Below are 15245 nucleotides of genomic sequence, written 5' to 3'. Positions count from 1 at the left end.
CCTAATGCTGCTGCAAAGACACGGAGCCCTAACCCTCGCCCTTTGACCCCCAGGGAAGAGGTGGTGAAGTGTAGTGTGAGTGTTTCTCCACTCAGATTACTCATGGGGGGGGTGTGGTGGGGGTGGGGGTGGTGCTGAAGCGTCATAAGACGCCACACGGTCGTAATGAACTGAAGCCCACGGGCCTGATGAGGGTTCTTCACCGGGGCCGTGAGTCATGTCTGGATGCTCTACAGCCCCCGCACGCACGCACGCACACACACACACACGAACACACACCTGAACACTCGGAGGCGTTACAATCTACCACAATCGTTTTATAAAGACGCAGGATGAGAGCCCCCCCCCCCCCCCCCCAAGGATAGTCCCCCATAACACCGGCTCACCGAGCAGCTCCTCCGCCGCGGAGTCACTGCAGGTGATTCCGCGTTGAAGAGCAAATGCATTTGGTGTTAAACGGGGGAGAGGGGTAGTTTGTGTGTGTGTGTGTGGGGGGGGGGGGGGCAGCAACAGTTCGGCGCAGTCTCTTCCGCGGCGGCGCGCAGTAACCTGGCGCTGTCCGCGGTGCTGAAGACGCGCGGAAGCAGAGCCGCGCTGCACCTACACAGAACGTACTGTACTCTCTTCATAAAGTAGCCCCCGCGCCACTCATTTTACCCCCCCCCCCTCCCCTCTCCGTATGGTACTGCAATGTATGTGTGTGTGTGTGTGTGTGTGTGTGTGTGTGTGTGTGTCAGCAGCCAGCCGGGCCTTTTCCGTTAGTTATCCCCGTGTCGCCTTCACGGGCTCCGTCTGAAACGGGGACGCAGTTGGAGACCTCATGAAACGTTAATGGCGTTTCTTAGAATCGCTGCCTGTTCATCAGCGTGTTGCTTTATGCAGGAAGTCACATTAGTTTGTGAGTGGCAGAACCTGATCAATCACCGGTGGATCCATTATTACATAAAAGGTACCCAGACAAAAATACCCATCTTGCAGTAAAACGCTTATGATACAAATTAATATTTTGAATTTGATTGAAAAAAATGTATATATTTATATATATGGATATATATATGGATATATATATAATATATATATATTATACCAAGTAAATAAATCCTCTGGCTAGTCTTCTTGGGATTTCTCTTATTTGCAAATGAGTCACTGATGGATTTGTCTCATATTAGCAGCAATATTGCAAGACTCTCTGTGCACTTTTTCATTGGACAGCGCTCCTGTAAGCCTGTACCTGAGGGAGAGTGAAATGAATCAGCTTCATCTCTTTGCCAGAGGACATGGCTCACATGCAAACTACTGCATAAGCATCAAAATAACATAAAAACACATCAGAATAACATGAATATTAACACAACATTACGATTGCTAGTAATGATGTTATACAACGTTGTTTTTGTGTGTGTGTGTGTGTGTGTGTGTGTGTGTGTGTGTGTGTTCATGTTATTCAACGCCCCTCAGGCTGTGGCATGTTGATACATATTAGGCAGCGAGATTTGCATGAGAGGTTATTAAAGTATAAAATCTGTATCGGTCAGACATCAATGTTCCGCGTCTCGTTGGCTGTTCTGACATTCCTGGAGGAGGCGCTGCCTGTGAGTCGACCCGTGGAGCAGTGACCACTGTTCTCTCACGACAGTCGAGTGTCCGTGGCAGCACGTGAAGATAATCGAGCATGGCGAGGCCCCCGTTAGCCCCGGAGAGATCAGACCCGATCAGACCCGACCCTCCCTCGAGAACAAAAGACCGAGCGCGGCGTTTCAGACCGAGGGTGGGGATCACAGAGATGAATGGAACCCAAGAGCTTCCTTGCGGGTTTCGTTTTTTCGGCCTCCTTGAGGTCGCCGTGGGGCTCCGTACGCTCCCACGCTGCCTTCGTTCTGTACCGTGACTGCCCATCAGCACACGAACACGCCTGTTTCATACGCCTCCACGTGGTCATCGCGTCCTATGACGAGGCCGTCCTCCGCTTGTACCCCTGCAGCTTTGTTGGCTCCCGCCTGGGTTTTTTTCCCGTGACTCTGATCTGGGATCAGATTCCGTGAAATGCTCCTGCGCCTCTGTGGAAGGAATCCCTACGTTAGCAAGACTCAGGCGCAGTAATGTGTCAGAGCAAGTGAGTGTGCGCCCGAGTCGTGCCGAGCAACATGACTCAGTGGGCGAAGCCCGGAGAGCGCTTGTGTGAATCTGTGTTTTTTAACTCGGGTGGATCTGGGTCAGGGCTACTCGAGCGGGACCTTCGTGGTCCTCATGCTCACGTTGAAGGGCAGGAAGCAGCTCCGCTCCGGTTGTTTCTAAGGAGACTTTAGAGGAGCGCAGTGTCTCTTTTTTTAACAAGGAGCCAGTAACACACACTTCCTAATCCGTATGCACAGTGTTTTTCTGTTGCATTGGCAGGTCTTTTGATGTCACCTCAACGCTCCCTGCAGAGTGTTTCTCCCCCGGGAGCCATAGTATAGTACGAGGTCACCAGGCCATGCGTGCTTCAACGTACATGGAGGGAAAACATCTCTAAAGACACGGCAGTATGTGGTGATGTTTCCACCGGAAAGTGATGCTGAGAAGAAAGACACGCCTGTCAACAGAGCGTCTTTCATATCTGAAACTGTCTGTCTTGCGACACGTGTGCCGATTCTATCAGCGGTTTCTGATGTGCAGGAAATATGGACTCCAAAGTGACTCAAGCTAACAAACCTGTTCGTTGAGCTACTCCTTTCTCCTTTAACACTCTGAATTGCCACATTTCTCTGTTTCAGTCGTCACTGGTTATTTATTTATTTACCTTTTACAGCTCAACACTGCCGGATTCAATCAACACGGTTGAGTTTGGGTTTTTTTGGGGTTTAAAACTCGTTTTACAATTATTATTTCATCTCGTGCTGGTCGTTATTAGGAGGGTGAAAGAAGTTTGGTGAATATCAGAGGAATAACTCGTATGGCAAGGTGAGAGGCGACAGCAGGGGCCCCCTCCTGTGCTCAAGCCCCATAATTCCTACCAGTGAGTTACTGGTTACACAACAGCGGGCCGTAAGACGCCATGTGCACCACGAACTAAATAAAGAGACAGTCTGGACGCGCCAACGTTTTCCACCGCCCGTCCCCGTCGGGCCTTCCAACATCCTACGTTCAGCATGTTGAAGTGCAGAGAGGGATTTTGTTGTCTCCGTGTCCATGTGTGCGTGTCTGTGGAAATGCAAATGCAGAAAGCTTTTAGGCGCAATGAGAGAGTTTACAGAGCTGTGAGGGGTTTTTGTGAGGGTGGACGATGGAAATACCAGCCCGCTTGATGCGCCCGTCTCTCTCTCTCTCTCTCTCTGGAAAACATGACACGGTCATCTTGTTCTGACGCGGCCTACGCTAAAGAGCTTTTCCAACCGTGCGGGAGCAGGTTTTTTGCAATTCAAATGAAATAGAAACCATTAATAAAGAACAGTGCTTTCAAATGGGGAAAACGTAGCCCCGGCTGGAAAATGTGCCCCGGGGCAGAAAAAAAAAAAAAGAAAGAAAATGTGACAAGAAGGCTCTTTAAAGTCGATCTGTCTCTCCGACTAGTCCAGTGCGCTTGACTTGAACTCCACAGCCACGCGGCAGCCAATGAGCTTTGCCATTTTAAAATGCCCAAATCCCCGCGAGCAGTTACAGCGAAGAAAGCCCTCCAGTTTGTAGATCATCTGTTGCCATAGTTACCCGAGCACTCGTTACCGTCTAACAGACAACAGAGCCGAATCCCGGACCCCTCCTCCTCCTCCCTCGTCCTCCCCCTCACTGGGTCCGCCGGCTAGTTCATTAGAATAATGATTCACACCAAACTCTCCTTGAAGGGCCACCGTTTGTATGTTTTAGAGAATGAAAGAGTCGCCGGTTGGAGCCCCGTCAGCATTAGACAACTTTGCTGTCACTGATGCACAGAGGCGACGCCATCGCGAAGGCCTTTCGCTGCAGGAATAACCGTGTTCTCAAATCAGAGTCTCGTGATTCTTCTTTTTATGCCTTTGGTCAAAGACTGCGCTGAGAGAGAGCAGGCGGCGTGGAAGATTTATGCTAATACCGACTTATGGTAAAGCGGCGTTTACTGCTTAGCAGTTTGTGTGGGCTCTATTTCAGGAGACAGTTCAATTAACTTCCCACTGCAAAAAAAAAAAAAAAAACGTAAAAATCAGGCCGCTTAAAGAATTAATTGCTTATTAAAATGACTACCCACGTGATGGTGGGGGCTTGTTTGCAGTTTGCTAAGCAGTGGTTCCTGTGTGACACTGTGTTCAGATGTTTGCATTAAACAGCTAATTAAAAAGCCCGCCGCAACCCCGAATCACAAGCGGAGGGGAGACCCATCGGTGTAAGGGGGTCGCGGGGCTTAATCAGAGGTCACAACGGTTAAACCAAGCATGGATTCTTTTTAATTCTCCACAGTCAACTTGCCGTGAGGTTAATATATTCTGTCTCGTGATTGTTTTCTCGTTTTTCCCTCTCTCCTGCACAGTGATCTGCAACTTCCGGTCAGCAATAGGCCAGGCGCTGGTGTTGGAGATCGGGGAAACTGTTCAGATTTTGGAGAAGAGTGAAGGTAAATGCGTTCAGATCGCTTCTTATTACCTGTCTGTCTTTTTTATACCCACATTGAATAAAGAATTCCGTACTACATTGCCCCACATTGCCCCAGACCATTATGTCCTCTACTGTCCTTAAGTATACTATTGCACACAATGTTGGTATTATTGTTGTAAGTACCGATGACATTCACAGTGAACCATAACAGTTCCTCATATGTAACGTAGGGTAATCCCATTACTTCCGCCAGTGGTTCCCACTAAGCCACTGAAAGTTTATACTGAGCCTTTCAGAGAAAATGTCTATATGTTAATTCTGCGAGACCACTAAGGTTACTTTCCCCCCCATGATATCAGGAGCTAACTGCTAGTTCAGCTCACAAAAACCCAGCTCATGTCAGTGTTCTGTTCTCTTCTCTTGATGCTCACAAACACAGTGTGAAGTCATTTTGTTTCAGCTCTTATTTTGGTTTTAGTCTAGCTAATCTAAGCTAGCGCCGCTAGCTAACGCAAGTTCCGCTTGGTAACGTTAGCCAACATGAGTCCAATATATATATATATATATATATATATATATATATATATATATATATATATATATATATTTATTTTTTTTTAATTATGTTAGCTATTGTACAACACATTCACACTGACATTTAACGTAACTGATTTTAGTTGGTAAAAAAAATCTTTGTTACGTTGTACGTTGTATCATCAGGTTCCTGATGTGCTCTTTGATCTTCCTCAGGTTGGTACAGGGGCTTTTCCAGCAAGAAGCCCTCTATCAAGGTAATTAAACAGTCCTGCACGCCGTCTCCAATATTTAACACTTCACTTGACCAAAACATTTAATGGTTTTAAAAATGCAACCGACCGTATTTCATAACAGAAAGCTAAGATTTAACAGGAAGACATTTGTTAAACCGGTTGCCATTTGCACAGATTGGTCCGCAGGAAGGTTCGATCAGAGACAGATACATATCTGTGAATGATAATGTGAGAGATGTGCATCCCAGAAATAACTCCGTCTAGACAACAAAGAGCTTAATGACTGATTAACTTATTGAAAAGAGCTTTTATCTGACAAAAATAGAAATCTCCTGACCTCAATTTACAGATGTGCTTTCATAAAAACACAGTTTTTAACCACGTTTTGACAGCACGCAGCATGTGCCATCGTCAACATGTTGTTCACAGAAATGAAATATCGAAATATCAAACTAAAAAGCATCACATGCAAACCTGGGTGTGAGGCCATGCCAGCTCTATGGTTTTATTTCAATAGCATCATGGATGTTTCGTTTCACCACTGTGCCATGTCTCTCTCTCTGCAGATATCTTTGGAAAAATCCAGCTTTTGTTTTCCTTTCAGCCAGCAGGTGGTGCAATTAGAGACCCGAAAACCTTTTTTAGCCCCAAATGCTTTTAAATCAAATGCTAAACTAAAATTACAATTCACTTCTAATAGGCCACATTAAACACGTATTTTCGTCGAAACTCCTGTAAATCTTTGATCTGGGCAGAAAGAAAGTTGAGATGAATGGAAGGAAGGAGAGATCGAACTTAACATTCGGTGCATGCGTCGTCATCGTGATGAATCCCGCTCACAAACCAGAGAGACCACGTAGGTGCAGAACCCCTTTGCTGCTGACAGAGATCTCTGCTCTGCACTGCAGAAAGTGGTTATATATAAACGCCGCACACATCTGCTTCGCGCTGGATTGATTGCTCTGTAAAGACTGTTTATGGGAGACCTCATTCTTAATAACCTGTAGCGGAAGGATGCTGCAGAGATTGCGTATCCACGAATGTGACCGGCAGGATCAGACGTATTATTAGAAACAAGTGAGCGGGTACTTTTTTTTTCGGTTGACTTTGTATCTTTGCTTTGCTTTTAACTGAGATGTCAGAAAACCGAAGTGTTACGTGATGCTGCGGTAATGTTTTAAAGACGGCACGAAAGCTGTGCGGCGCTGGTAAACGTAGGTGTTAGTCGCTGCTCCACTCTCACCAGCTATTTACAGCTCTTACTAACACCCCTCCATTTTGTTATGTACTCCGCTGCCCACGTTCAGTCGCCCCCGCACTCTCTCTGTGCTGAGAGGAATCAGCTGTGCTCACTTTGGGCCGATTCTCCACATCTGGCAGATTAGAATAGGAGGGATGAACTGCAAAGGGTGGCGGGTTGGCGCCGCGCCGCCTCCCCGTGGCCTTCCGCCCGGCCAAGCCGAAAAGGCCCAACGGGGCCTCCTGCACGCGTGCAGCAAAGCCGGGATTTTCCAAAGCACACATAAAGCAAGCGCGATCTCGCATTTTCTTCCAACAACACAGTCGTGGTTGTCAACGCAGTAGTTGGCGTTGCGGTTCCGCGTACAGAGCGGGATCCTGTCACACTCGGTAACGTCGGCGCTCCTTCCTCTCTGTCCGCAGGGTATTTTCCCAGTCAGCTACGTCCACTTGAAGAAATCCACCGTGACCAACAGAGGGTAAGTTGCATGCTGAGGTGTTTTTTTTACAGCTTGCGCAGCATCATCATTTACCCTTGGCTAAGCTCCGCCCACCATCTCCTGCTGCGCCCCCCCCGCCGAGCTGTTGGGGCCACGTTGCCATGGAGCGCACGCCGTCACCAACTGCACGCCCATCATGCCCAAATATCATCTAATGTTTGGAGAGAAAGTGAGAGTCTTTCTATCCAGGATTAAGAAGTAAAGGTTGAACAGATAAAGAGAATTTGTGAAAAGTGAATGAAACTGAAGAAGAAGAGTTTTTCTCTTTATTTTCTGCTGCTATTAGTTTTATTTCGTCTTGGCTGGTTTCTCTTCACGGATCCGTCGCTGCCTTTATTGAGACATATCGGAGGACGATGTGAGCGATGCGGACGAAACCATTTAGTTTATTGCATAAAGGTCGGCAGCTTTCCTTCACTCCCCGATACACAACCGCCAAAGTGATGGCGATCCGTAACGAACCAAACTTCACGACAATTACCACCCGCCAGCTGCTGACACACACACACACATGGACACACACGGACACACACACACACACACACATGGACACACACGGACACACACGCGCGGGCGGTACCTCTGGCGTCTGGGCGCTGCGGCTCGCTGTGGATCGGGACTTGAGCGGTTATGTCACCACCCTCCGGTCGAGCTATCGTACAGCACGAGGACTCTCGATTGCACTCAAACAATTAAAAAGTGCAGACTTTGAAATTGACGTTATTACACTTTGCCGCTGCGGGAGTTGCACTTTGGGAAAAATGTGCTTTGCTGTCTCGTGGAGTTAATGAGGTGACCCCCCCCCCCCCCCTCTGCATTTATATCTGTAGTTCTCCCAAAGCATCACCCTGACTCATCGGGTAATGAACGCAGACACAAGGATACGGTATTAATCCTTTGCAGGCCGGAGCCACGTGAGCAACTAAGAGGTCTAACCTTTGCTTTCATTTCTTTCCTACGGGTGTGGACGCAAAGTGACAGAGGGGGGCGTTTCTTTTAGTGCTCCACTTTCATTCCTAACTGCAGCCAGAGAGAAGGTCACCCGTCCTCCCGTCTGCATATTCACGCTTTGCTTACCTTTAAAGGCCGCTTGGGCCTCACCTGCAGCAGGTGCCCGTGTGCACCGGGCCCACTTCAGCTCTGCCGGGTCGGCTCATGATGTCATTTCTCTGCTCCAGCACCAGAGGAATGTGACCCACTGTGTGTACAAGGCATCGAGCTGCGTACCGTTGTTTTCGTTTCCACGCACATTAGGGTCAAAAAAGATCACAACGTTGGCATTCATATCGCCTTCGGCACAGAAACACCTGTCAGAGCGACCAGAAACACCCGTCCGCCGACAGGCCGAGCTGATACCAAACCAGCAACCCGGCAAACCACTCGAACCCCGAAATGCTGAATTAATGGAGCGAAACCGGGATTAGCAGCTGTGATGTAATTACTGAATTTCCCATTAATCCCTCGCTCTCCTCATTGCTGTTACTTGCTGTGAAGCATTCTTCTCCAGCACGGATGTGTGTGTGTGTGTGTGTGCGTGCGCGTGCTCGCGCTCATCTGCCTGTTTGTTTGTTTTCGCTGCAGGCTGTGCGAGACGGTGGTGCCCCTGGAGGACCCCATTATCACCGAGACCACCTCCACACTGCAGGAATGGGGGGTCCTGTGGAAGCAGCTCTACGTGGTCAGTAAGCGCCGCGTGGCGTCTCGTATTTGTCTCGCTCGAGATGTACGCGAGGCTGAATCTGACGTTACCAAAACCTCTACGGGGGGGGGAGAGGGTTTTGCTGCATAAATGAATCCGTTGTTTTTCGTTTGCACGCCCCTGTGGGGGGGGGGTTTTGGTGCTTCTGCAGCATGTTCCTCCTCCCTGCCCTCAATTCGACACCTGGTGGAACCAGCGAGCCTCGTGAATAGAGGGACGGCTCCTTAAGAGAGTCTTCGCATAGCGGAATTTGCGCGGCCACGGTGACGCAGGCCGTTTTCCCACAAGACGCCTCTCACCGCTCCCCGAGGCCGCCGCCCCCCCCCCCCCCCCCCCCGGCTCAGCTCGCCAGGGCAGACGTGATTACCGGGATCCTGAAGCGCCCTCGACCCCCCCTGCTTGGTTGTGTCCTGTGTGTGGGAGGGGAGGGGCGGGAGGAGGCGGTCGGCGGGGGGTTTTGAGTCGGCCGCTGAGTGGATCCGTCGCAGAGCTGGCGGCGGAGTTTTTACGTAACCTCTCGCTGAGGCCCGCTCGCCCTCTGAGCAACTGTGGAGCCCGAGGCATCAGCGCGGTGATGGAGCGTCCTCTGAAGCTCCACTAATGCGAAGCGCTGATTCGACGGTTGCTACCCGCCCCCCCCCCCCTGTGTGTGATATGGGCCGTGCTGCCACCGTTTTTTCCTCCATAACAATGGGTTGTAGCTTGGGCTGGATGTTAATACAGTTCGCCTCATTGTTGCCACTTGCAATTCACGTCGCTGCCTCAGGGAGCGATGGCCTGAGCGTGACTGTGTATCTGTTAAAATGCAGGTAATTATCCCCAAAGAATAGACACCCGAAGGGGCTCATCAGCCCTGACAAGAGTCTTTGTCTGCCAGCAGCCTCCCGAGAACACGCAGCGTTTATCCTCATTACATTTGCATCGGCAATGTGGCGGCGCGTAATCTTTGCGTTTATATAAACCAACCTGGCGGTAATGGGGACTTGTGGTGCCATCAGGGAGAACGGAAAAGGCTTCAATTAAAGCTGTCGTCCTTGGTTTATGAGAGATGGTGATGAAATGAATTACCGTGAGGAGAATTCTTTCCACTGGGCTTTAAATCTCTGTGGCAACGCGTGTTTATTCTGCAGAAGTGGTTGGAATGCGATTTTTATCTCGATTCCGCTTCATCTAAAGTCTGATTTAAGAGAAGCACCTGCATACACACCAGCTTTGCAGTAATAAATATGTACAATAGACCCCGGATTTCACAAGGACGCTGCAGAAGAGGAGACGTCCTAACTGAGTCCTAACGGAGCCTCTCTTCTGTTGTGTCTCCTGCCACGATAGAAACACAAGGTGGATCTGTTCCACAAGCTGCGCCATGTGATGAACGAGCTCATCGACCTGCGTCGGCAGCTGATCCAGGGTCACCTCGCCCAGGACCAGACCCGCGAGATCAAGCGGCACATCACCGTGCGGCTCGACTGGGGCAACGAGTGAGTACCAGAGAACGCGGCGCTTTTCCCTTATGGCGAGTGGCTGCGAAGCGGTATCTCCCTCCGACCGACTAACGGAGGTGAAGGCGTGACTGGAGAAGGGATCTTCCGTCAGTTTAGGGCGTATTCCTTGCAGGTAAAAGTACACAGGAAGAAATGTGTCAGGGTAAAACGACTAAAACTCACCCTGAGAAGCAGAGTCTGTAGATTCACTGCACTCGGTTCACCGCCGCGCAATCTGACCTGAGAGCTGCCGTGATCTAATTTCATGGTCAAGAGACCCAGCAGCGCTGATAGTCGTCCACAGCGAGGCTGCACAGCAACGTATACAAGGAAATGACGCCGGCGCTCCACTTTCGCCCTGTTCAATCCCCAAAGACACTTTGATAAACGCAGAAGTCCCAATTACTCAAACAAATGTTTCCAGATGTGTTATGATGTGCACACGGAGCGAAGAACAGCAGGATTAGACAGGAATCCTCACAGGATGTTTTATGCGCAAACGTGATCTCAAAGAAGACGGATAGATGTGATCGTTGTGCCGGTGAAGATTGCTTTTCCTGTTTGAATAGTTCTGCCTGGAGGAAGCCGATACAGAATGAAGTTTATACGAACACATTACCTTTAAAAGCTTTCCAATGTGCTCCACCACCTTTATTTCTATTTCGTATCCCAATGTGGACCCAATTACATCCTTCTGACAGCCAGCTATTGAGTTTTTATGATAACAATAATAATAGAAACATAATAAAAATAACTTTATTGCTGGAGTTTAAAGAAACAATATATTACAATAATAAAAAAATGTGCTCTCTAAGCAGAATGGCTCCTTTTAGTAGTATACACATGACATCATTGGTTATAAAATATTGATATTATATAATGTTGCAGCAATTTGGGGATAAGCTGCATTCAACAAATGTAAATACTGTTGGGTAGTTACAAAATATTTAAAAATTCATGATGTTTGATCGAGAAAGAGACGACGAGAAAAGAGAAATCCTGTGAAATCTTAAAAACAGGTTTTGTGAGAAATACGTGGCCCTGAACAGTTGCCGGGCAACCAGCTGAGCCGACAGGACGCCCCTGTTCTCGTCTAAGAGAGATTAAACCCACGGTAAATCGCTTAACAGACACTTGGACACGCGGGTCGAATTAAACAAACAAGATATGCCGCGTGGATTTGTGCGCTCTCGAGGTCTCAGTCGGCCGATTCGGCCTCTTGCAGGCAGGACTCGGTTAGCTGCGTTAGCTCGTTGAGCTAGCCGACTGCAGCTTCTTATTTACAGCACAAACATTCATCAAAACTACACCAGTCTGATTAAATGTAGTGACGTAAAGGTGCAATATTCAGCATATTAAATATTTTAGCATATAACATATGTGCTATTATTAGACCGTAGTACATTTACAAAAGGAAAAGACATGAAGATTGAATTGCGTGCGTTACAAAGCTGATTGAGGCGCGTGTGGACATTTATTTATTATCATCTTCAAGTGAAAAAGAGCTCAGCAGTTAACACTCTTACACTGAAAGTTGTAATGTGACGGCGTCTCATTCAGAGGCTCATTCTCTTTAATAAGCTCTGATCCGTGTCTCCTCACGCCCTCTAATCCTTCCTTCCTCAGGCACCTCGGCTTAGACCTTGTCCCCAGAAAAGAGTTTGAGATGGTGGATCCAGATCAGATCAGCATATCGGAGCTGCACAAACTGGTACGTTGGGGCGGGGAGCCTTCATCCACTGCATGCTGTGCAAACTCACCCCGTGAATTATTGAATGCAATAAATTAATAACGTAAGTGGGCATCCTGAGAGGGACAAAAATGCAATTAAATTGTGATGCATGCATGCATAAGCTACGCATGTATCTACCGCGGTGACTCAGGCAAAGCTGGCTCGGCCCACTGGGAGCTTTTATTGTCACACGGCCTGTTTTTACATATAAGAACGTGGCGATTATCCAACCTTCCACGCCGCCGCCGCATCGAGCGCGTCCCTCTCCCGGCATGCACGTGGCTCTCGCTGCTGCTGCACCGACGCGCAGCCACGGCTCAGGCTTTGGAGGAGCGCATACAGATGCATTTCTTATTTTATAAACGACATATTCTGTTCACTGACGCTGCAATGCAACAGCCGGACCAGTGACGTATTTCCATAAATACACAATGCCTCCAATGTACTTCATTGATATCGGGCTTTCTAACAAATACACACAGGTGGAGACGGGAGAATAACCGAAGCGGATACAATTTGAGAAATATGCGATTACAGCGCAGGTGTTATGAAATCTAATGTGATAATGCGACTGTGATCTAGGAGGGAGATCCACTCTGGTTTCTTTTGTCTCCTCTTCAGGTAGAGGAGTTCAGAGAGGTGTGTGTGTGTGTGTGTGTGTGTGTGTGTGTGCGTGTGTGTGTGTGTGCGTGTGCGTGTGGGCGGTACCGGCTTCGTCCTCTCCTCTCCCACTCGCTCACGTTTATTTTCTATATCTTCCTCCTCGCGGTCACGACTCAGCGGCCCGTGCGGAGCGGAGGACGTTGCGGTTGGCGCTTGTGCGTCTGTCCGGCGCCGCGTGGGCGGTGTGTGCAATGACCTCTTTGCCCTTCGTCTCTCTCTCTCTTTTAGCACGTTTCCAGCAGACACTGCGGCCAGCAAAGCACAAGCCAGGTATCGTCGTCAGAGCCTCGTCGCCCCTCATGTTGTGCTTCTCACTGTGGATGTAATGAACGCTGGTCTGCATCACACTGGTCCCCACAAAGACGCCATCGGCTGCTTTGACGAGCGTTTATGATAATTACACAATTTGTTCGGATAAGATAATCTGCACATTTCAACATCGCTTTTATGTGTTTTTTTCGAGTGCAAAAACAATCGCTCAAAAACAAAGTACCCCGCGTCACGCGAGTGCAGGCCAGTCGCTGCGATGATGCAAAAGCTTGACAATTCAAAACTGCTGATTTTGTCTTCAGCTTGAGTTAAACACTGGGCTGATTTCAGGATAAAATACAGTATAATTCCGGCTCCGTGGGCGTAAAGCTTCACTGTTCCAGTTAAACTCACATCCACTGACAGAACGCCTGCAAAAGCTCAGCTGCCACCACAAGCTGGTTAGCTTAGCACAAAGACTGGAAACGGGTAGCAAAGCTAGCGTGGCTCGGTTTCAGGGGGACAAATCAGTCTCCTGTTTATCCACAGTGAGACGTTTGAACACGTTGGCTTCCAAAAAGCAACGTTCAACAAACAAAGATTCAACGCTGTCGGTGACCAAAGTTGTGGATTTCACAAAATATCCAATTATTCCTTCGATCGGCACAAAGCTGTCGCAACAACTGCGACATTGAAACGCAGCGCTAAAGCTAAACCTCCTTTTTCCATTTGCAGCATTTCATGTTCACCCTGAATACTTTACCATTATACTACATAGTATAGTATACTACCACTATACTACTAAATGCTGCACATCCTCATTAGAACCTTTTATTCATTTATGTATTCTTTTACTTTGCAGGGACAATTCACACCCATCAACAGTTGTACTGTAAGTGAGCCAGAGAGGCTAACATCTGTCCCAGGCCAGATGTTTTTAAGGCAGCCTAAAATAACAAAGTCTCAAAGGGAAATGCGATCGATTCACAGACCAACAGAGACGGAGGCGAAACCACTGACAGCTCCTCTAAAGCAGCCGTACATACTTATAAACGGAGGGTTACGTCACATGACCGCGTCACATGACCCACCTCCCCAACATCGCTCATTCATCGTTTCTTGTTGTTGTCTGCTTGGTCTACTGTAAATACTGTGGAGCATTTATCTATTAATAGGTCACCTGTCACAGACCCCCCCCCCCCCCCCGTTGATCTGTTAAATAATAATAAGCGGCGGCACGGACCCGTCTAGTCACTGTTCCTCTCCGCTCCGCAGGGCGACAGCACGCGACAGCGGCACGGCGACGGTTGCCGTGTCCCCGTGTCGCACCACCTCTTCATCAACCTCAAGAGCTTCACGTACAACAGCATCAGCGAGGACGCGGACGTCTTCTTCTCCCTGTACGACACCCGGGAGGCCAAACAGATCAGGTACGCGCGGCGAGCGGCCGGCCGGGCCCCGAGGCGCGGGCCCCGCCCCCCCCCCCCCCCCCCCGCGGCCCCACGGACGCTCTGAAAACTGTCAACTCGCCTCTTTCCTCCCCAGCGAGAAGTTCATGGTGAAGCTGAACAAGAACGGAGGACCAAAGAACCCGGAGAAGGTCGACCGCCTGTGCGCCCTGTTCACGGTAACGCCGAAATGTGACACACGCAATGAAGTAAGATCCGTCCAAGGAGTTTAACCAGCTGTCAGAATCAGGAATAGGAGGAGGAAATGTTACACTTAATATATACATGAATATATTACTTAATTCTGCGTTTGTATTCACATTGATATTATTGTGTATTTCTTGGCGTCTCTCTTCAGGACCTGAGCAGCAAGGACCTGAAGAGGGACCTGTACATAGTTGCACACGTCATCAGAACCGGTAAATGAAACACCGGCTCTTAAGAACAGCCATTTGTCCCCGCTTTGTTCCTCGCGTGCCCTCTGACCCCTTCTCTCGCCGCCAGGCCGCATGCTGCTGAACGACTCAAAGAAAGGTCCCCCTCACGTGCAGTACAGGCGGCCGTACGGCTGCGCCGTTCTGGCCATGAGTGACGTTTTCCACACCATCACGGACCTCAAGGAGGAGAAGGACTTCGTGCTCAAAGTTTACACGTGAGCACCGCACAACTCCGCTGACCTTTTGCTTGCAATTGCAAAAGTACGATCGCTTCTTTTACCTTCTAACTTGAAGGATCTACGTCAGTGAGGCCAATGCGCTGCATGAGGGCGTTCTGCGCAGGACGGTAACGGAGAGTCGCAGGGCACTTTGGGGGCGCGTCGTGAATCCGGCTGCCTCTGCCGGGCCTCCGCCACCGAGGGCCACTCCTCTACGCCGAAGGAGGGAGACGGAAAGGGGAGGAAGGAGGGGAGGAAGGAGGGGAG

At 49.1% G+C, this 15245-nt stretch overlaps 1 protein-coding gene across 3 annotated transcripts in view; it reads left to right on the top strand.

Annotated features, from left to right (window-relative positions):
- The window catches only part of LOC120828905 (dedicator of cytokinesis protein 3-like), a 35322-nt gene that overhangs the window by 1247 nt on the left and 18830 nt on the right, over positions 1–15245 (top strand). For all 3 annotated transcript variants that reach the window (XM_078082392.1, XM_078082388.1, XM_078082385.1), the window contains exons 2-12: positions 4478–4561; positions 5293–5333; positions 6975–7030; positions 8633–8729; positions 10080–10228; positions 11858–11942; positions 12855–12896; positions 14151–14305; positions 14421–14502; positions 14682–14742; positions 14828–14975. In XM_078082392.1, coding sequence (XP_077938518.1) covers positions 4478–4561; positions 5293–5333; positions 6975–7030; positions 8633–8729; positions 10080–10228; positions 11858–11942; positions 12855–12896; positions 14151–14305; positions 14421–14502; positions 14682–14742; positions 14828–14975 — 1000 coding nt within the window. The remainder of the gene's footprint in view (positions 1–4477; positions 4562–5292; positions 5334–6974; positions 7031–8632; positions 8730–10079; positions 10229–11857; positions 11943–12854; positions 12897–14150; positions 14306–14420; positions 14503–14681; positions 14743–14827; positions 14976–15245) is intronic.

Source organism: Gasterosteus aculeatus, chromosome 2, assembly GCF_964276395.1.
Source record: "Gasterosteus aculeatus chromosome 2, fGasAcu3.hap1.1, whole genome shotgun sequence".
Classification (NCBI taxonomy): Eukaryota; Metazoa; Chordata; class Actinopteri; order Perciformes; family Gasterosteidae; genus Gasterosteus; species Gasterosteus aculeatus.
The sequence above is the reverse complement of the archived record's forward strand: the minus strand, read 5'-3'. Positions and strand labels throughout refer to the sequence as shown.